Source organism: Balaenoptera ricei, chromosome 2 (genome assembly GCF_028023285.1).
Source record: "Balaenoptera ricei isolate mBalRic1 chromosome 2, mBalRic1.hap2, whole genome shotgun sequence".
In the NCBI taxonomy this organism is placed as follows: Eukaryota; Metazoa; Chordata; class Mammalia; order Artiodactyla; family Balaenopteridae; genus Balaenoptera; species Balaenoptera ricei.
Genome location: NC_082640.1, coordinates 62,685,873 through 62,708,405, shown reverse-complemented (window position 1 = coordinate 62,708,405; position 22,533 = coordinate 62,685,873). Strand labels below are relative to the sequence as shown.

At 56.8% G+C, this 22,533-nt stretch overlaps 1 protein-coding gene across 2 annotated transcripts in view; it reads right to left on the bottom strand.

Annotated features, from left to right (window-relative positions):
• Positions 1–21,545, bottom strand: part of SEMA7A (semaphorin 7A (John Milton Hagen blood group)) — a 32,241-nt gene extending 10,696 nt beyond the window's left edge. The window contains exons 1-2 of one of the 2 annotated variants that reach the window (XM_059915450.1): positions 21,484–21,545; positions 12,789–12,994 (exon numbers count right to left, since the gene is read on the bottom strand). In XM_059915450.1, coding sequence (XP_059771433.1) covers positions 12,789–12,957 — 169 coding nt within the window. In that variant the 5' untranslated portion in view covers positions 12,958–12,994; positions 21,484–21,545. Of the gene's footprint in view, positions 1–12,788; positions 12,995–19,893; positions 19,942–21,483 lie in introns of those variants that run through there. The other variant, XM_059915451.1, reaches the window with a different exon arrangement.
• Positions 21,546–22,533: the final 988 nt, after the last annotated feature.

Below are 22,533 nucleotides of genomic sequence, written 5' to 3'. Positions count from 1 at the left end.
CCAGCTCACTGTACAGAGGCAGAAACTGAGGGCCTTCAGGGATACTCTAGCCCAAGGTCACACTAGGAGGCAGGAGAGACTGGCTCATCCAGACTGAGTAATGGTTCTCAGGTACGTTCAGGGAGATGCCAGCACCGCAGGCCACAGAGAAGTGCTGAGCTCACTGCCCTCGGGTTCACCTGGGTCTCCTCCGGTGCTCCGCAAATAGCCTGACAGCTTAGGATGTCAGGCCTCCCAGGACCCCAAGTCTGCGCAAGGTGGGAGCTGAGAGCCCACTTCCTGCTGGGTGGTAGGGGTGTGGTGCTGGCCAAGGCTCGGGCAGGGCTGGCAGGTCTCAGGCCCCAGGCTCCCCCTCCCCACCAGCTGGGATAAAATTAGAGTGCTAGGGACAGACACAAGGCCTTCCTGACTCGGCTCCATGGCTCCAGCTCCCCTTTCACCCGCAGCCTGAGCAGCGGCCACTGTCCCCACAGCCTAGCCCGGAATCTAGACAGTCTGTAGCCCCAGCTCCCCACCTACTCCCCCAGACAGCCAGGCGGCTGGGAAAAGCTATATGTCTGTGTCTGAAGATGTTGGGCTGGGGCCTGAGATCTGAAGCCCTCCAGAGGCCACAGGGGAGAAGCCCCACGGCTCAGGTCATGCTGGCCACCTCCAAACAGTCACCTCGGCTCACATCAAGGCCACAACCCCAGGCCTCAGAAGAGGGGCCTGCACAGCCAATGCACAGCTCTAGTGGTGGAGAAAGGGGTACATGAAGGGGCCCTGAGGGAGCCCTTGTCTGGGGTCACCGGGCCGTCAAAGTGAGGAGGAGATGCAGTCCTGCCCTGGGAAGTCTAGTCTGATGGGAGAGACTCAGCCTGGCCCCGGAGAGCAAGGCCTGAGGGGGAGGCCCGGCCCTACCGTGGAATCCAGTTGGAGGGGTGAAACAGCCATACCAAAGCAAGCCTCCGTACCACTCAAGCAAAACTGTGTTGGTACAGACTCCAGAGCTGCTCACAAAGTATTGCTGAGAACACAAAGGGAGGGTGAGGGCTGCCTGCTGCCGGGTGCAGCATGGGGGGCTGCCCGACCAGGACAGTCCTGCACAGCTCTGCAAGTCTGAGCCCTGTTCCCCTCAAATCCTGGCTGTGGCTGCCAGGGTCAGGATTTGGAGGGAGGAAGGGACTGCTCACCTCATTTTGCAGAAGAACAAACAGAAGCCCAGGAGCATTGCCTCCCTCGACCCCGAAGAACCTGCCCCTCCCGGCTCTGTGCCTGGTGATGTGCGTGGGGGAGATGGCACCAGCTCGGCCCCAGGACAAGGCCTTGGCCCGTTCTCTACCCCAGCCCCAGCCCGGCTCCCGTACTGCCTCAGGCCCTCAAAGGGCCTGATTGTGCAGGGGAAGTGTCAGAGCGGCAGCAGCTCAATGAATACATGAAAGGAAGCTTTGTTCAGGTCACAGGAGCCCGGGGCTGGGGGCTCAGGGGCAGGAGGGCTGCCTGGAAGTGAAGGCAGAACCAAGCCTTCGCGGCCAGGATCTGTGGCCCCTTGGCACCAAGAGGGGAGGTGGTGGCATTCAAGGCTCCACCCACGCAGAGGCTGAGCAAGGCTGGGGGCTGCTCCTAAAGAGGCCCAGCCAAGGGAGCAAGTGCCGCATCCCTAAATGCGTCTTTTTGCTTCCTTAGGAATCCAAAAGGATGGGGAAGGCGGACCAAAGCAAGATGGGTCAGAAACAGGCAGGAAGAGAATTCTGGGCAGTGGAAACAGCCTGAGCAATGGTGGGGAAGCTGGCGAAGCTGACCGTACAGTGGGTACAGAGACCTAATGAGAGAAGAATCAGGAAGGCAGGCTGAAGCCCCGAGTGTGATGGGGGAAGGGAGCTGCAGCGGCCCAAGGATACACCAACCCACTGCCTGTCAGTCTGCGGAGCTGCCCTCTCCTATCTATGAGCAGGGCCAGGATCCAGAAAGCCTCCTCTCCTCCAGCATCACCCCCCAGGTCCCCCTGCCTGACCAGCCCCCTCTGCTTCCCATCCTGGATGTCTAAAAGGAGCACCGTCTGGCACCGTGTCTCCCCCCTCACTCCCCGGCCTGACGCATTAGTGGCTGACTAAGTGGGAGCTAAAAGCTCCCAGAATAACCAGGGGTTCAGGCAGGGGAGGGGGCTAGGGACACATGGGGTGGGCATGGCCCCAGGGGCGGGCCAGGCACAAGCTTCCACCCCACCCCCATGTGATTCTGAGCCAATCCTGGCTCCTTCTGGACCAAGAAAGGGCACAATCAGGCTGCCCCGTACCCAGCTAGACTCCATGGCCCCCGAAGCCCCCCACCTTCCTCACAGTGGCAGGACCAACAAGGCCCAGCCCCAGGCCCGCCAGAAATGAGGGTCAAGAAGATGGCTGGGTGTGAGGGGCTGTCCTCCCCTATCACAGGCCCCCAGCCAGGCCATCCATGGGGCTCTGATCCTGTTGGAACGAATCAGACCTTCCTCTCGTGCCCCCCACCCTCCCAGCACAATCCCAGCAACCGACTGGCTGGGACAAGTGTGAACTTCTGTGGAGTGGGTTTTCCTAAAGCAGGCCTGCCTGGTGGGGCATCATTCCTCCTCATCCACTCTGGGTGCTGTCCCCATCTGGTCCCCGCCAACCCCATATCCTCATTACTTGTGAAAGAGGGCTGCTCAGGGGGAGGGTGGAGTGGTGGCTAGGATGGGGGGCAGTGTCGTCATCTGTGAAGGGAGCAACAAGGGACGGGCCCCATAGTCTGCTCTGGGCAGGGACAGCCTTCCAAGCTGACCCAGTGACCTGACGGGCCTTGAATGCTAACCTCAAGGAGCCCTTTTTTTTTTTTTTACATCTTTATTGGAGTATAATTGCTTTACAATGGTGTGTTAGTTTCTGCTTTATAACAAGGTGAATCAGTTATACATATACATATGTTCCCATATCTCTTCCCTCTTGCGTCTCCCTCCCTCCCACCCTCCCTACCCCACCCCTCTAGGTGGTCACAAAGCACCGAGCTGATCTCCCTGTGCTATGCGGCTGCTTCCCACTAGCTATCTATTTTACATTTGGTAGTGTATATATGTCCATGACACTCTCTTACCCTGTCACCTCTCACCCCACCCCCTCCCCATATCCTCAAGTCCATTCTCTAGTAGGTCTGTGTCTTTATTCCCGTCGTGCCACTAGGTTCTTCATGACCTTTTTTTTTTTCCTTAGATTCCATATATATGTGTTAGTATACTGTATTTGTTTTTCTCTGGTGAGGCGGGCTCTGAGAAGGGCAGGAATGCGGCGCCCAGCAGGGAGTGCCTGAGTCAGGCAGCCAGGGAGGCCCGGGCATGGGGCAGGAGCCAGGCCAGCCTCAGACTGGAGGCCCAACCACATCAGGCAGGAGTCTCCTCCCACAGTCGTGCCCCACCTGAATCACCAGTGCCCCCTCACAGCCTCGCCAGAGGAAGAAGAGGGAAGGCCCGTGCGGGGCCCCAGGAATTAGCCTGCAGCCTCGCCACCCTTTGGAACCCCACAGGTCAAGGTGGAAGGGAAGGGAATAGTCACTAAGCTGAGGGAGGCACGGAGGCCAGAGAGACCGTGCCCCTGGCCCAAGGCACAGAACAAGGGAGACAGGGGAGTTCCCTGGTAGCCTGGTGGTTAGGATTCCAGGCTTTCACTGCCGTGGCCCGGGTTCAATCCCTGGTCGGGGAACTGAGATCCTGCAAGCCACACGGTGCAGCCAAAAAAAAAAGAACAAGGGGGACAGAAGCTGAGCGAGGCAGCAGCTCAGGGTTTCTGGTGCCCATCACCCGGCTCCAGACCAGGACCACAGCCGGGACTTCCCTGAGAGCCTCCTGATCTTCAAAAAGCTGTACATCACCTTCTCTCTACTTCCCTGTGTCATCTCCTGCTCTCCACCCTATGCTTTCTTGCAGGCCAGGGGATAAGTCACTGACCTGATAACTGAAGGGAATCAACCACCCACCAATCTTCCAGGTAGGACTCTGATCTCCAGGAGCCTTTAGCAATCAAAGCCTTAAACTCAAAGGAATGACTAAGTGTGGAACTCTGCGTGTGTCAGATCGGTGGACGGAAACCTTTCACTGGAGGCGGGGGGGGGGGGGGGGCAAAGGAACAAATGTTTCATCGATGTTGCCTCTCGCAGTACGGCCAGGCATGAGGGCACGAGCAGCCGCTCCTCATATCCAGAAGCCCAGTTTCCGGGGTGGCACGGGCCTGTGCTAAGGAAGGGCTGTGCTTGCTGTTGGGGTGCTGGCGACACTCAGCAGGGCAAGGATCCAGACACAGCTGCCTGACGGGCAGAGCCGGTGTGCTGGGGCAGGTGGCGGGTCCTTGAGGCGGTACTTAGCTCATGGGGGTGTGGGAGGTGTGTCTCTCTTTATCAGCCATGGGAACAGTGAGCTGTGCGCTGGGCTGAGGGGGAGCATCTTCCCACCCACCAAGGTCAGCCGTGGGTGGGAGGGGAGCATATCTCAGGTGTGGGCTCAGCCCTGGTTCTAAAAAGCTTTGTGCTCCCTCTCTCAGCCAAGTGGCTGGTTGGCTGTGACTGTGACCAAGAGCTGGGCTTTCCTGAGTTTAGCTTCCTCCTCTGTGGACTGGAGGGGCTAAGGTCTAGGTTTTATGACCCACCATGACTCTTGGAACAAAACAATCAGGGTTAAGTTCGGGGGCGTTTGGGGAAAGCGTGGGGTTGTGAGTACTGGATAAGTCAGAGGCGGCTTCTTAAAGATGGAAGCAGCAGAAGAAACCATATCCTCATTGGCTTCCACCAACTAGCTCACCAAATCCCCCAACCACCCCGTAAAGAAGGCAGGACAGCATCTGCATGCCCATTTTATAGACAGGAAAACTAAGGGCCTTCCACGCCAGCAAGGGCTGTGTGCTCTCTGCACTGCGCCACTGTGCTCAAAGGACCAGAAGGCTTGGCTGGTGGGGAGACCAGCTGGGGCAAAGGCTTGTGGGTAAGAAGCAGTGTGGAGAGAAAGCTGAGTGTGTCCTGGGGGCGGGGCCGAGCTGAAACAGATTCGGGGGCTCAGGGAGGGAAGGCTGGCACAGAGGCCCAGCCAGAGAGGGGAGCAGGCTCCAAGCCCAGGGAAGGCAGGAAGCCACGTCCAGATTCTGCCCATTCTTCAGCTCAGCAGGTTCCAAAAGCCCTAGAGTGAGGCAGAAGTCAGCGGGTGGATCCTTCAAAGGAAAGGATGGGCAGAGGTGCAGGGCTTGCCCTTGTGCCCAGAGCCAGGGCAGGAGTCAGGGAGAGGGCAGAGGAGGGCTAAACCACCCCAAGTAGAAGGACGCAGGCAGGACAGGAAGACTGTTGAGAAACAGAAGGTTCCTTAGCTCAGCCTTAGCCTGGGCCAGTGGGGAAGGAGGGAGGGGTCAGAGAGCAAGGGCAGTCAGCCAACATAGGCAGTTAGGGAGAGCTAGCAGGGGCCGGGCTGCCAGGGCTGCATTTCAGCAGAAATCAGAGATGCCAAAGGAGGAGGATGATACTGACAACGATGATATCCCCACCCCCACCCCGACCTAACCGTTCCATAGCATTTACTATGTGCCGGGCACTTCTCTGAGTGTCAGGTGTATTAACTCGTTCAATCATCACTGAACTCTTATAAGGTGGCTTCTCTTATTATGCCCATTTTACAGATGAGGGCAGCCGGACACAGAGAAGTTGAGTAACTTGCCCAAGATCTCACAGCTAAGTGGTGGTGTGGAGGTTGACACTCAGGCAGACTGACTCTGGAATCTGTGTTTATAACACTGTGCTCCATAGATGAGCCCTTGGAAGCTTCTAGGCCAGCCTCTCCCATACAAATGAGGAGACTGAGGCCCAGAGAGGGTGGAGCCTGGTCAGAGGCTGCTTGGCCAATGAATGCCTGACCTTCATCCACGATGCCCGAAAGACAGTGTGTGTAAGTAAGCGTGGGTGTGCAGGCCTGAGGCGGGGAGGGGACTAGGGATCTGGGGGTGTAGTGCGGCACTGAGTGCTGACCAGCGTACAAGTATCCCATGGTGTCTGCCCAGAATAGAAGTGCTGTGCAATCTGGGGCAGGCTATAGAGAAGGGAGGATATGGTGAGACCCTTCTTTACTATCCGACCAGCCAGGTTCCCACCCAACCTGCACTGGCAAAAAACACTCGCTTCTACCCCCCTGGCTCCTCAGCTCAAGAACCCACCGTGGGTCCCAACTGCCTGTCGCAGCAGGGCCCGACTCCTCTACCTGGCAGTCAAGGCCCACCCGTCTCTGCTCATCTCTGCCATGGCTGAGTCCCGCTTCTACCCTTTTGCTTGTGCTTTCCCTTCCCCTGACTGCCCTTTCCCCTTCTCTCTAGGCACGTGGCCTTACCTGTCCTTGAAGATCTAGCCTCAATCCCCCTGGCTTCACGGAGTGTTCCAGACTGCTCCAGCCCTCACAGCTCCGTCCTCCCTCTGACCTTGTGCTATACACCATCTGGCACACACTATCTTCTCTCAGATCACACAGTTTTGGTGGAATTTCACCTGGATTGTGGGATCCTGAAGGTGAAGGCCAGCCCTCCTCCTACTCCATGGTCCCTGGGCCAAGCCACGGCCAGGACTGGGCAAGTGGGGGCAGCTCAGAGCGTAAGGAGGAGCAGGCCTGGGGTAGGCCAAACCCCCGTGTCAGACGCGGAGACACCTTAGAACAGGTTCCTGGGCCACTGTTAGGGTGCCGAGCTTACCACAGTGACCTTCCTCCCTCACCAGCCTGGCCCAGAGCCCTGGGCCCAGAAGACAAAGAACACGAGCAGCAACTTGTGCCGCGTTCTGCCCCACCCCACGTCCCTGCCTCTCCCTCTAGCCTGGCTCTGCCCCCCTCCCCAGGAAGTCCTCCCCGGTGGCACCGCCCCACACTGACCCTTCTGCTCTCACTTCCTGTCACAATCCTTGGCTGCCCGAAGCTCCTGACCTCCCCACGTGCCCTCTCTCGTCACAGGCAGCAGGCCCACCTCTCTAGGCACCAGCATGCGCCCCAAGGGCAAACCCAGGGCTTCTCCTTTTCCCTCCCCCAGAGGAGCTGAACACAGACCTAGGCACGGGGCAGGGACTGGCTGCCCTCCATCGTGAGGGCTGCCCCCAGGGGTGTGTTGGCTCAGAGCCCCAGCCCCTGATTGGAAGAAGGGGGTGCAGGAGGCACGACAGTATCAGCCTAATCCCAGGCTGCTGTGACGGTTAAACCCAGATTAGCCCAGGCCATGACACAGATCAACCTGCCCCCGAGACCTGAGGCCCAGCCGCCCCGAGGAAAAGACCAGAAGAGTGCATGGAGCTGGCCCACATTTAAGGTCCTGAAGGGAGGACGGTCATGGCTGCTGGGGCTCCCGGGAGCAGACAGCACCGGGGCAGGGAGAGTCAGGGCTCAGCTGAACTGGCTGAGGAGGAAATGGGCTCGGGGAGCCATAAGCCTGGGGACAGAGCATGAAGACAGACAGACAAGTGGAGGGAGGCCAAAAGCTAAGGCCAGGACAGGCTCGGGCAGAAGACATAGCCTGGTCCCAGCTCTGCCTGTCTCACTGGGTGATGTTGGGCCAGTCCCTGTCATCTCAGAGCTCAGTTTCCCCATCTGTGGAATGTTGGCCCAGCTGATCTCTGACATTTGTTTTCTGACATCAGGCTGTGTGAGTTACAGTCATCCAACAAGGTTCCTTGGAGGAAGTGAGATAGAACTGGCAGAAAGGAGGAGGAGGGTGAGTTGGGTACATGGAGGGATGACCGGTAGGGCAACGACCTGCAGGGCAATGGCCTTGGGGCAGGAAAGCATGGGGAGCTGGGGAATGGTGAGGGAAGAACTGTAGATCAGGTGGGCTGTGTGCTCCAGCTGGCATGCTCAGCACAGTGACCCAGAGGGACGCAAGGGCCTCGAGGAGGCCAGGGCACAGTCCTGAAGACACAGCAGGGCCCAGGCCAAGGTGGGGGTGGGGGTGGAATAAGAGGCTTGGAGGCTGATTAGACCATAGGGGGCAAGAAAGAGATGGATCAAACGGTCCCTCACTGCCTGGGCTGGCTAGGGAAGGGAGAAGTCCATGTTCTCTGATGGGGTTGCCAAACAAGGGGCCACAGTCCCTGCTCTAGGAGGACCCCTTCCTCCCCCCTACCTCCCCCCAACCCCGCCCCCGCAAGAGAGGAAGGGCAGCCAGGCCTTGCCAAAAAAGGAAACCGAGAAAAGGGGAAGCTTTCTGGCCCCAGAGCTGTCAACCAGAGCAGGGGAAGCGTGGTCAGTCTCTTGTGACATAGCTAGACAGCCCTGCAGTGGTTGAAATGGGACTGGGGGTGGAGGGTATGACATCAGGTGAGGGCTGAGCTGTCAACTCCAAAGCCACCCACTCCTACCACTGCCCCCTGTAGGCTGCTGCGCCCCACCCCCTAGGCTGAGCCTCAGCTTCCCACCTGCACATTAGGGGCCCTGGCCTGGCCCTCCTCCAAGAAGAGTGTCCAGCTCTCCCTGCTTCTCCCAAGTGCCCAGCCTGGGTAGTGAACCACCCCTGCTGAGGTGAAGGTTCCTGGAAGGGGAAGCTAGGCAGAGGAAGGCCATCTGCCCCTCCCACACCGGCAGGGCCCGGCTGATGCTGGGGGAGCTCCTCACCCCATGGAGAGTCTCTGCTGAGGACTGGGCCTCCTCACCTGGAGAACTCCTGTGGTCAGGAGTCAGGCGGAAAGCCCTGGTGTCCCTGGACCCAGCCCCAGATTTCCATCAGGGAGCTGTGACACTGGGGAGGTCTTCCCTGCCTGCCATGGTCCTTCCTTCCTACTGCTGCGCTGGCTGTGGAAGGTCAGGTGGCATAGCTCAGATATTCCTTCCTGTATGAAACCCTCCTGGAGCCCCCAGGCCCAGGCTGACTCAATGTCTCCCTCTTGGGGACCCCCACACACCACCTTTCTTCTCCTTGGTCCTAGTTGCAAGTTCTGGGGTCTGAAATCCTGTCACACCAGGGTACTTCCTCCTGTCCCTCTCCTCCCCAAGCTGGCTCCTATTCCTCTTGCCATCCTGACTTATCACCTCTTCCAGGAAGCCTTCTCTGACTGTGCAGACTGGGTTAGGTACCTCCTAGACCCCCACAGCTGCCTCTGTTACAGGCCCTGACACATTTCACTGTAACTGCAGGTTGACCTGCCTGTCTGTCTCCCCATCTACACGGAGAAGCCTATGGACACATCTAGTTTCTCATCTCCGGTTCCCCAAGCCCAGGACCAGCACAAGGTTGGCCCCAGCAAATGATAAATGTCAAAAATGCTGAATTACTATGCCCGCCCTTGAGGTCACAATCCGAATGAGCCATTTCCTCCAACTGATCAATCAGCCTTCGCTTATAAGAGAAAAAGAAAGGCAAGAACATGAAACTAAAAGATTTCCCCGACTTCCCAGCTTTCAATTACTCCTCACTGCTAGGGTTTGAACAGACCACTGCAGCCTCCACCTACTCCAGAGAGGCAAGGGATTAGTGCTCTGATAAGTATAAGCTCCTCCCTGTACCTGCTTTGGAAATTTGAGGAAACTGAGGCTCAGGAAAAGGCAAGCACTTGCCCAGAGTCACACAGAAAATCAGCAGAGCTGGGTCCAGAACCAGGCTTCCAACTTCCCATCTCTTTCCTCCACACCGTGGTCATCTTGGGCCTGTGCCAGCATCTACCTCACCCCAGCCTGCTCTTAGAATCTTCACTATTCAGGACAGAGGGGCCACAGAGCTTGGCAGGAAACTCCTGGTGACATCACCAAGCATCTCTCCCATCTCTCCCAGCTTAGAAACCCCCCCTCCTCCTGGGAACTGCTCCCCCACCCTGCCACCCTGTGCTGCAGGGGGAGTTCACCTTGAAGGTGATGAATACATCTAAGCTCCCAAGGGGGCAAGGATTTCCACTGGAAATGGTGATGCTTGGAGAGTCCCAGCTGTGACCTCATCCCCTAGAGGAGGTGACAACAACCCCCTGCCCTGGGGAGCGGCCCCATAATGGCTCTCCCAGCAGCCACCAAGTCATCAATAACGTCCTGTTGTTTAACTGGACAAGGGTGAGGCCAGAACCAGCTGGATAAGTGGAGACTGGGCTCTGTTTCTTGCTGTGGACAAGCTGGCTCACCTCTGACCTTGGAGGCCAGGGCCTTCCCGGGCTTCTCCATCTCCTCCAACCAGGGATGGAATGGGAGAGGGGTATACAGCTTACACAAGCATGCCAACCTCCTGCCCTTACCTGCAAACCACTCCCCTCCAGTCCCTGCTGCAGGGAGGTCAGGCCCACAAAGTCACATCCTTGACTGACCCATGTGTCAGTGACAGCCCTGGGGGGACAACCTCCAGAGCCCTGGCAGGCTCTGAGGGTCAGAAACAGGTACAGAGCTCAAGGGTACCTGGCAGGTCAGTACTAGCACATCCCTCTCTCTGTCCAGAGCTGCTCTGGGCCAGGCCTTCATCAGGCTAGAGAGGCATCAACCTCCCTGAGAAGGGCAGGCTGGGACCCTCCCAGAACTCTCTTATCTAATCTTTCCCTAGATCTTATAGGTCCAAGCAGCAGAAAATAAATGATGGAGACGATCCCTCCATACCCATTCCAGTCCCCACACCTGTCCTGTCTTATAACTAAAAGCCCTGTCTAGGCCTCATGGAGAAGCAGCTCCAGAACCACCATTATCCTTGATCTAGTCGTTCCTGGAGGCCACCATCCCCATTCCCTCAACCCACTGGTATACAGGGACCTAGGCCTACAGCAAGGGTCCTCTTCTCACCCTACTCCTTCGTTTGCCCCGCCCAAGCCCATTCCTGTCCGACTGCCATGTGTCACTCCACAGGAACTGGGAGGCAGCTGTCAGCTAGGCATACCATTACCAGCTGGTGGTCCTGGGGGACAGGTGGATGGCAGGGTCTGTCTGGCCAGTAGGGTGCCTGGCACTGGTGAAGAAGACCACAGACTGCCCTTGGACAAGATAGGTGAGGGGCTGGCACACCCCAGTGGGGGTCAATAGTGCATTACCAAACAGAAGGCATGGCCAGTGTGACTACAATAGTGAACTGTGTGCAGGGGAGACAGCACTTTGGAAAGTGGGTAAGAGGACAGAAAGCAGTTTTAAATAGCCTCAGGGTGGGGACTAAGTGCCCGAGATGGGGAGGCAGCATTAGGTGCTAAGAGGTGGGTGTGCATTAAGTATGTGTGTGGAAGGGTATCTTGGGAAGACAGGGGATGTGGACAAGCAGAGCCCAATGCAAAGGTTTGGCGCAGAGGGAGATTCCAGAACACTCAGATGTGGCCATTCATCCGCTTCAGAGTGCACAAATGCCGTGCTGCCCAAGACGGCTAAGGGAACTGAGGCAAGGCAAAGGTGCTGGGAAGGCAGAGGAAGCTCAGACTGGAGCTGATATGACTGAGGGGTGTGTAGGTGTCCACCATGAGTAGATAGATGGCCAGAGGTCCAGATGCCCTGCTCCACTTCCACCAGGAATACCTCTGGCTGGGTAGCAGAGCTGGCCCCCAGAGTACCCTCTTCATGGCCAAAAAATTGCCTAAATCTTTCTCCACTTCCTAACCCAGAACAAGCACTGGTCCTGTGCCAGATCAGAGCCCCCTGACTGCACTGTGAGCTCACACAATGCAGAGTGACCTTGGGCAAGTCACATTCCCTCCACTGCAGCCGCAGTTCGGGCCACTCGCTTTTTGAGCGGTTTTTTTTTTTTTTTCCTCTCTCTGCTAAGAATACCTGCCCCAGATAATGCTCAGGCTCTGGCAATCCCTGCAAACCGCCTCAGGCATCAAAGGGCTCCCGGAGGGGCCAGACCCCCCCACCCCCCACTGCAAGGCCACCACCACCACAGGGGGGCCCAGCGCCGCCAAATTTGGGGACAGAGCCCAGTCAGCCTGGAGGTGGGGAAGCATATGTATGCATTGCAGGGGAGGGGAGCTCAGCCCCTCGCGGCAGAAAAACCTCAAAACCCACCCAGCAGGCTTTCTGACCCATCGTACAGTGGTCTAAACTGAGGCGCCCCTGGGGGAGACTCCGGTCCCCCAAGTTCACATAACCACCAGGGCCTAAAAGCTGCAGCCCTTCCCCAGATCCTCTGCCTGGGGGTCCCAATGGCCGCGCCCCACCCAACGGGCACTGCCCCCCACGCTGGCGCCGATTCCTGGTGACAACTGCCACGTGCGGACGAGGAGGGAGCGGCCTGTCCCGGCACTGCAGAGGCAGCGCCCCGGTGCCTGAAGCCTCCGCACCGCACCACGTCCCGGCTCACCACCGGGTGCCCACCCCCTTTACCCGGTCTGCGCTCGGGGCCGGGGCGGGGGCGGGGGGCAGGCAGCGGGGTCTTTGTTCCCGCAGCCGGAGCGCGGCGGCGGCGGCGGCAAAGGGTCCGCGCCCCCCTTGCCGGCCCAGCCTGCGCCCCGCGCGACAGCGGAGCCCGCAGCTCAGGAAGAGAGGAGCTGGGTGGGGGTCCCGGCGGGAGAAAGGATCCCGCACAGAGGCCCCGCCGCTGGAGGACCAGGAGCGCCTCGGGGCGGAGAGAGGGGCCCTCTCCCTCCCCCCTGCGCCCGGGCGCTGCGGCTCCCGGCTGCGGGCGGACTTGGAGTGACTTAGCCGGGTCTCCAGCCCCCGCGGCTCTCTCGCCGCAGCGTTACAGCCCGCTCCAGTGCAGCAGCGCGCACATTCACACACTCACCCAGACCCACACGCTACCCGCGGGGACAGCCCAGGACCCGCAGAGCCGCGCGCACGCACTCCCTCCGGTGCCGCACACTCCGCACCCGCGCCGCGCGGCATCGGATCCCGCGCCCCGCCGCTCGCGCGGCGCCACTACCTTTCCAGACAGCGGAGATGCGGGGTCCGTTCTTCGGGTGGCCTTGGGAGGCGGCGGCCGTCCAGAGCAGCAGCAGCAGCCGCAGCGGGAGCCCGGACCGAGCCAGCGGAGTGGGAACGCGGGCGCGCGGGGCGCCGAGGGAGGCGCATCCGGGCGGAGGCGGTGTCATCCCGAGGCCCGGGAGCGACAGCGGAGAGCAGCAGAGACTGAGCCAGCGCCCGACAGCAGGCAGAATCAAGCGCGAGGAGGCGGAGTCAAACGCCTGACCCCACTCCGCCCCTCCCCCGCCCCTCCCCCGCCCCTCGCAGCCTTTCTCGCCTCCCGGCTGGCCAACGGGGGCGCAGTGACCGCCGCCCGGGGAACCTTCACCACCTCTTCCTGGGCAACTCCACGGGGAGAACCCGGGTGGGCGGGAAGCAAGACAGACTTGTGGTCTTCTGTGATCGGCTCCAGGTCCTGTCCCCTCTCAGGGCCTTAGATTCACTCCCCCCACCCCATAAAGGGATTGGCCTAGAAGTCAGGGAGGACCTCTCCTGAGGGCACAACCTCGCTAATGGTCAGTTAAGTGTTTGGACCCTGAAGGCTGTAATGCTCAGAGGATGGACTGGCCTGAGTGGAAAACAGCTCCTCTGAGCCTATAAGCAGGAGCAAGATGCTTTTCCCTAAGGAGGGGGCGTGGGTTTCAGGCAGAGGGTCAATAACCTGTGGGGAGCACTCAGAGCCCCATCCTTGCTCTGCTGTGAGAACACGGAATTTTCATCTTGGCCTGGCTCCCTCCCCTCCTTTCTCCTCCCTTCCCCAGCCAGCAGCAGCCTTCTGGGCTGCCTCCCCCCCAGCCAGCTGGTGTATGCTCAGAAAATCCAAACTCATTTCCATGTGAGTGGAGGGGGATATAATTAAGAAGGCCCCTTCCCCAAGTAGAAAGAGAGGGGAGCATCCTGCATGCCCAGGACTCACTGTTGGGGAGGCAGAATCAGACCAGCTTTAAGGGATCTCTGCCCACAAGATGCATAGGGCTCAGCTGTGCAGGCAACTTGATGACCTGGTGGTGACCCCCGGCAGGGTCCGGCCCAGTCCCTCTGCAGTCATCTGAACAGCCCCAGGAAGCTCTGCCGTCAGCTCATCTTTTCAGAGCCATGTGTCTGCCCTTTGTAAAGGAGTCTCCTCTCCCTCAAACCAGAGAGGGTCCAGACCTTCCATCTCTCTTGCGGCCCAAGGTAACCATGGATGGGAAATCCACTTATCCAGTGCTTACTGGATGTCTATCCCCAGGGGGACTGCACGGAGAGAAGACAGGTTGAGGAGGAAGGAGCAGAGGTGTATTGGGGCCTCCAAGACACACACGCCTAGCTGGACTCGATTCACATACTGCAGACACCACCAAAGACAGGGAACAGGCTGCCCTGGCCCCAGCCCCAGCTCCAGCCCTCTGCCCAGCTCCAGAGCCAAGAAAAGGTTATCACCAGGAAGTTCTGCCTTACCATTCCATATTTTGTTTCCAGCTATCCCCTCTTTCTTCCCTAAGTGCTCCTAAGATACCCCAACAGGCCAAAAGGTGAAATCAGGATGCCTCCAGAGACAGTGTAGGACTAGGTTCCTGACCTGCTGGGTAGGGCCAACAGCTTCATGATGCCCAGAGGTACACTGCCACAAAGAGAGGGAGGCTGTGGACAGTCGAACGGCCCCTCCCCAGTCCTATACCCAAGCCTGTGGCCCTGAAGCCAGCAGCACGTCCTGGCCCAGGCTGGCCTCCAAGACTGACACTCTGTTTCCAGCCCAGGGCCTCACCTGCTGAACTTTATGACCCCCAGTGTCCGCCCTCTCTGCAAAGGTAAGCAAATTAAGAAATTGCCTGCCCTGCCTTTAAGAACTGAGAATTCAGAATTGATGATAACACTGCCCACGTGCACAGCAACTCACAACACACAACCCACTTCCACCTACATTCTCCCTGCCAGTCCTACATTCTCTCCCTTAGTGAGCGAGAGAGCACATCCCTATATTAGAGAAGGAAACTGAGGCACAGGGACGGAGAGAGACCTCCCCAAGCTCAGCTGATGGAGCCAAGATGGGAACCTGGGTTTTCTGACTCCAATAGCAATAGCTTATGCTGAGGTTACTATGCACCGTGCACGTTTCATAGCCTCATTTTAATTCATTTCATCTTCGCAAGCTTAAGAGGTAGGTGCTATTATTTGGCTCCTTTTGCAAACATGGAAACCAAGGTACAGAGAGGGGATGAGATGTGCCCAAGGTCACACAGCTCATTAGTGAAGGGCTGGGATTGAAGCCCAGGCAGTCTCTCTGGGGCCCACACCCTTATCTTCTATGTCGTAATGCTCTCAATGCATCGCACCCTTCCGCTACTGCCTCCTGTGCGTGGCTGGATCCAAACGATCCTCAGAAAGACCCAGACAGGGGCCCAGGTTACCAGGTGCTAAACAGGAGGGCAGGTCAGGGGCTGGGCTCAGCCTCCCAACAAACAGGGCAGCAGATGGAAACTGGGGCACGTGCCAGGGAACTTTTTTCCAGGCTGGGGTGGGGGTGAGGGGGTAGTGCTGAAGACTGTCCCACCTCATGTTACAGGGAGGGCCTCTGGCTGGCCTCCTCCATGCTCATCTCAGCACCTGCTTCACCCCAATGGACACCCCGAGCCAGCCAATCTAAGGGCAAAGGGCCAGCGCCAGATGGCAGCCCACTCCTGGTTGGCTACAGGCAGCCAGGGGAGGTGAGAAGCGAGCCCGCGGAAGTGATTTGGGACAGTAACTCCGTAGCGGAAGAGTGCCGCTGGAGGAAGGGCGTGAAGGAGGACAGGTACCCAGCGTGGGGAGAGCACAGGGCCAGTGTTTGGCGTGGACTTGCCTGCCTCAGGTAGCACAGGGAAATCAAATCGGAATGGTGTAGGTGGTGACAGGAGCCCGCCTTCTTCACTGGGGCCCAAGGCTGGCTTTTGGGCCTGAACCAAGGACAGGGGCACAATCCACACTCACAGTCAATGATGGGAAATGGATCAGCAGAGGAAACAACAGATGTGGATGCTGACAGGTCTGAGGGGGAAGCACACTCCTGCCCTCCCCTTCCCTGCCACTCCGCGTGGGGGGAGCAGGGGGAGGAGGCTGTGAGAAAGAAATGATGCGGGGGCTTCTATCTAGGGGAAACCTACCTCGTAGAGGTCTTCCCTGTGGGCAGTGGAGGCACAGCCAAATGCAAGAAGCCCCTTGGGGAGTCAGAGAAATGGACACACGTAGACCTGAGGTCCCAAAGCCGCAAGAGGCCCTGGAAGCCTTCCCCAGCCTTCCAAGTAAGGCCTTTTAGGGCCATACTCAGAACATTCCTCACACTCCAGGCTCCCTCCGACCCGTCCTCAGCCCTGATCCCATGGCTACACCTGGTCTTCAAAGGAGCGACCCACCCCTAACAAGAGGCCTGTGGGAGGTCTAAGGAGCCCAAGCCCACGACAGCCCCTTCATGAAGCCTCAGAGCTTGGTGCCCACCCAGGACCTGCAGCTACTAATAAGAGCCAACTCTTCCTGTCCCCCCATCACCACCACCACCCATTGCAGGGGCAGAGAGACCAGGGTGATCTGTCTACAGGGAAGCTGTAGACAGCTCCAGCCCTGGGGGCCATGGGAAAGTACACTCAGTATGACAGACAGCTGATTTTTCAAAAGAAGCTAAAAATGAGTTTTCGTTGAAACTCCCAATTTTAAAATATTTGCAAATAATTCAAAATTAAGATATTGATGGTCATGTAGGCCACATCTGGGAATTCCAACTTACTGTGTGCTCATGGTGTGTAGGCCCCTGACTATCTCACAGGCACAGGCATGGTCATAATAGCCTCAGCTACCACTGGACTTGGCCCAACTCTTGGAAGACCATGTCAGGGCTCAGGGCTGGACCAAGCGAGGCATGCAGAGGAAACCTCCTCGGCTCATACAGACGCTAATACCACATCTCACCCTTCCCTCAGTGGTCTGCCCACCCCTAAACCTCTGACAGGATGTCCCCTCAAGTGCCTGCCCCTCCCCTCCTACCCAAGGCTGCCTCTTCCTTCTAGGCCAGCTCAGAGCCACCCTAAATGAAGAACTTCTCAGAATTGCCACCACCTTTCTTAGCTCTGAGGGTCAATACTTCCCAGCAGCATCCCATTCCTGGATCTCTGTTCTCTGTCCTAGTCATTCTAGATGCATTTTTATTTGACTGGCCCTATCCTAAACTGCTAAGATCGGAGTCTGGCCAGCCAAGTTGAGAGACAAAAAGTAAAAATCCACAGGGGGATATTCAGTGATGAACAGGAGACTGGCAGAGGAGAGACCTTTTCTCCTTCTGTCAGGGCACTCAGCTCACTCCAAAACATGGTAAGTCCTCCCATGGCTTCCAAGGGCAGCCCGGCATCCTTAGCCCCAAAACTCTGCCCTTATGGCACTGGGCTTGTGGCGGGAGTGCCACCTGGTGGCCACTTAAGAACAGAGTCTTAGCAGAGACCAAGTGTGTAGGTAACACAGTTGACCCTTGAACAACATGGGTTTGAACTGCGTGGGTCCATTTACACGTGGATTTTTTTTTTTTTTACTAGAAACTACAGTGCTACACAGTGCTATGCCCGGTCAGTTGAGTCCTCGTATGCAGAACAGCAGTTTCCGAGGGCAGACTGTAAGTTATATGTGGATTTTCGACTGCACAGAGGGTCAGCACCACTAACCCCGCTTGTTCAAGGGTCAACTATATATACTCCCAAGCCTTTCTGGAGACAAACTCCTCCCTCCACTCCACCCTACTCCCTCTCCTGCCCGCCTCCCTCAAAATCCATCTCTGAGCCTCCATTCTCAGTGCCCAAGGCCTGAGGCAGAGCAGGATCTTGTGGGAGTCATGCGGAACCCATCAAGACTAACAAAGTCTCCTGACCAGGCATGGCTGGGAGGCCCAAAGATCAAGCCCCAGCTTGACCACTGACCCAAGTTAAGCAAGACCCTACCCCAGGCCAGGCCTCCATTTCTTTGTTTACAAAGTGAGAAAAAGGAGCTAAACCAGCAGTTCTTCTATCTCCTATCTGGACCAGAGTAGACAAAGCTTTCTCATTCTATCTTCTGCATTTCCTTCTTGTTTGTAGGCTGAAATAAACATGCTTTTAAATCTCTGGAGGATGGAAGGCATCGCAGGGCCCACCCAATTCTGATGTGATCCTTGGGCCTGCTGGGGCCACCTGAGTGAGGAAAAGAAATGCATGCAGACATGTGGTTTCCCACAAACAGTTCACTTTCTTTCATGGATACCGTGATCCAACAATCCCAATTCTTGGGGTCAGAAGTAACTCTCAGAGGTCATTCAGTCCAACCTGGGAGCCCCTCAAACAGCCCTTTTGGACGCCATGTAGCCTCTGCTTACATACCTCCAGTGGCGATGAGCTTTCCCCCAAGGCAGCCTTGCCCCTCTTGTTTAGCTCTGACACAAAGTCTTCTTCCCCAGTGGAAGACTTCTACCCAGCGGTCCTAAATCTATCCTCCAAGGCTACACAGACCACGTCTAATCCCTCTTCCTGGAATAGAGCCCTTCAGGGATTTCAACACAGAGGTCATGTCCTTCTAAATCTACTTCTTTCTCAGGGTAAATAACCCCAGTTCCAACTAGGTCCCTCGTGGGGCTTTGCTTGGTCTCTCTAATCCTGGTTGGTTCCTAGGACATCATCAGCCAGTCATTTAACAAACTTCTACTGAGACTGTCCTAGGTGCTAGGCAGTCTGGTTTGTGACCATCTCCTTCAAAGGTCGGTGTCAGATCAGAACACAGCACTTAGAAGAGAGGTGGAGGAGTAAAGGGCTGGAAAGACTTCTTTGCTCCTATTACAGCCCCTCCAAAGGCACTGCCTCCTTGGGCTGAGACACCAGGCTGTTAAATCCTGTTGATCTTAGCCTAGGGTCATCCTTGAGCCATTCCCATCTATCAGCAGTGGCTTTCTGAGATACTGGCTGAGAAAGATTGAGTCTGAATCTGGGTTCAAGAGGGGAAGAAATGAGACCCCATCCTGCAGAAGAGCAAATGGTTTTCTAGTCCCCACCGCAGGACCTCAGTGTCCCTGTTCCTGTCCCTCTTGCTAGGGATGCCTAATTGTCAGGATCCTGACTCTTTCGGTCATCTAGAACATTCACCAGTCCAGCTCTGAGTGCCTTGGCATCTCAGATAGACACGTTGTCAACATCCACTTATATAAATTGAGGGAAAATATCAAACAGGACACAACTGAGGCTCCAAGAGGTTAGGTTCTCTGTGGAAAAGAGACCTACAGCTCAGTCAGTCTGACGTAGAAGCCTGATTTCCCTCCAGGACTCAAGCTGCCACTTCCAGGAAGGATGAGTGGTGAACAGACCCTCAGCCCCTCTGAGTAGCTTCCGGCCTGCCAGCCAGGCACAAGGTCCCAGGGGGGTGCACTGATGGAATCGTGCTGATACAATCCCACCCAAGTCCTAGAAAGACCAGTTTCCCAGCACAGTCACGTCCGGTTAACAGGAAGCACTCATCTGTAAATGGGGATAATAATGTCTACTTTTCAGGGTTGTTACGAGGATCAACTGAGATGGCATATTGATGCCTAGCTCAATGACTGGCACAGAGAGGGTGCTTGATAAGTGAGCACCATTGCACTGCACTGCTGTGAGCCGCTTCTGCCGAGGTAGAATAGGGCAGTGCCTGGGTCTCTGCAAAAAGCATTTCAAGCATAGAGGAGGCCGAATTCTGTTACCAGCAACTGCAGAGGCTACAGGAGCCAAACGCAGCTGAGCCCAGGGAAACCAGGGGCACAGCCAAGCTGACCCGACCCCAGCCCAGGGCCAGAGGGCGTTTGCAGAGGCTGGGTAAGCAGGTAGAGGGAAGACTAAATACCACCCCCCCACCCCCACCAAACATTCACTGCCAAAGTTTGTGGCAGAGGCAACAAGAGGCCACCTCAGGGTAGGACTCAGAGCTTGGTTGGGGGCCCAGGCCATATGGGGCTGAGGCAAGGAGCAGAACCAGGGCCCATGTGCCCAGCAAGCTGTGCCAGCCCAGCCCATGCCAGCCCAGCCAAATTTGAGTTATATCAGGAGAAGGGATCTGTTCAAAAAACTCACCCATCTCTGCATATTTGCATATTCTATTTTGGGGTCTCTTCCTTTTTTTTCCCCCTTAGCTTCCTAGAAAAGTTCTCGTGATCAATTCCAACTTCACCTCTGCTGAACTGCAAGAGCTCACTCTCAATCCCATCTCCCCTCCAACTACCCTCTCACTGGAAAGGTACTCCAGAGTTCTCTGCCCTCCGTGCCTCCACTGCCCCCACCTATTCAAGGCCTCAACCCCTGCAACTGAGCTCTGTGATACATCCCCAAGGTCACCATGGCTAAAGGAGTCAAGTCAAAGGTCAGCCCCTGGGTTATGACGTTTCTCTGTGGCATTCCACACCACTGACCATGCCCTGCTGTCCAGTTCTCTGCACTCCGTCAGCTCTGATGACCTCTGCTCTCGCCTTCCCAGAGGCAGCACATCTCCCCCTTCCATGCCCATGCCCATCAGGCACTATCTATCTCCTGGAAAGTCTAACTCCTTAGTGGGCATCCCTTTTCCTCTACCTTTCCCCGGAAAGTTGGATTCCCTTTGCACTTGACACAGGCCCAGCCTTCAACTTGAAACTTCCTGATCATTATCTCCAGCCTAGAAACCTCCACCTGTCTACAAGACATCCCCACCTGGCCGTCCCATGGCACCTCAAGCTCAGTGTATCCAAAACTGGTCTTGCACTCCAGATCCCAACCCCACTCCCTCATTCTTGCTGCACCACCATCTACCCATTCACATCCTGCCTGCCCCCCAGATCTAGTCCTTCACATTTCACCTCCCTCTCCTCCTCCCAGCTCCCCCACTGCAGCTCTAGTCGAGACCCCCACTGCATCCCATCTGGAGGCAATGGGCCTCCTAGCTGGTCTCCCACTCCGTCTCACTTCCCACAAATCCAGCCTCCACGCAGCTGTCAGATTCTCACACACGAGTCTGGCCCTCCACTGCCCGGCCTAGAGCCATCCAAGGGGTGCTCTTTGCCTTCAGGATGAAGCCCAAGCTCCTCAGCCTGATGAGACCCACACACCTCCTCCCACATCTCTACACTCAGAAGCCACGGGCAGCAGTGGGAAGGGTGCCAGCTCTGGAGGAAGACAGACCTGAGTTTCCAAGGCTGATTTGCCCACTGCCCCACCATGAGACTGTGCACAGGTGATCTCACCTCTCATCCTCGGTGTCTCCATCGGATAAATGGAGCTAATCATAATACACTCACCTTTCCCAAGATGTGCTATCAACACTAACTCCTTAAGTCTCCCCTCCCCCCCACTCCTCTCCTCCCCAGCTGCCACACTGCCTGTCACACACTGTCAGTTCTAAGAGGATCACAGCTTCCTCGCTGGTCTCCCCTCAAGCTCGCCTCACTCCCCATCTATTCACAGAGCAGCCAGCGGCCTTTCTAAGATGTAAACCTGACTCTCTCCCCTGATTCAAATTCTCCTGTGACTTCCCACTGTCCTTAGGATAAGTCCAAACGCCTTGCATAGCTGAACGTGATCTAGCCTCTGCCTACCTTGAAGTCCACCCTCACACACAGGGCTCCAGGAGCTGTGTCCTCTCCGCTCCCAGCCCACTCTGTACGTACACCTCCCTGCCCAATTCCTCCTCACCTGCTGCAGGTCTCAAGTCAGATGCCACCTTCTCCAAGCAGCTCTCCCTCACACACAGCCCCACCCTAACCCAAGTGAGCGCCCCTTCCTATGAGCTCCAAGCCCACAGGGCCTGCCTGGCCCACTCTCATCAGGCTTTAGTGTAAACATCTGTTGGTCTGTCTTCCCAATGGCATGGCTCTGTGAAAGCAAGGACCTTGTCATGTTTACCTGGCACAGGGCAGAGACTGAATGTTTGTTTGTTGGAAGGGTAAAGCAGACAATGGCAAGGAAGGAGTCCTTGGCCCATGGAAAGCCCCAGGCTCGGTGGAGGAACTTACCAGACTCAACATATATTATTTAAAACATGGCTACAGGAAGCAGAGCCAACATGCCAAGACCCTGGAGGAAAGAGCTGACAAAGAAGGGAAAGGGAAATCGTGGGGACAGTTCAATTCTGGGAAACAGTGTAACTGGTATTTGGGAGTCAGTTCCAGGGACAGGGCAAGGTTACCCAAGAGTTCCCCAGCATAATGGGCTGGGGGAGTTAAGGAGCCCCAGCACAGTCCCTGGGGGCAGGGTGCAAGTTGCCACAGAATGGAAATCAGCTCTAGGCAGGCTGTATCATGGGGACGGGAAGGGCTGTGTCAGCCCCATTTGACCACGGCAGGCCTGTGAGGATGGAACTGGCCTTTCTTTCCATCACAAACCAGAGACATCAGGTTCAAAGACAGAGCTTCCTGGTCTTTGCTCCCGACCACGAAGAGGCAGCTGGGCTCCAGGCAGACCACTGAGGAACAAAGAGGCCTGGCACCAAGAAGCCTGGTGAGCTCTGAGTCTTTTCAGCCAATGCAAACACCCCTCAACATTAACTCTAGGATGGAGAGGGAAATGTGGAGACTTCACATTTTCTGGCAGGCCACTATTCCAGATATGGCCTGCCGTCCAGGCCATATCTGGAATAGTGGGGCCTCCCAAGTACCTCTCTTTAATAAGAGTATCACTGATAGATTGGTGGTCATCCAGAGAGAGGAACAGGACGTGCTGGGGACCAAAACCAGGAGGACAGGT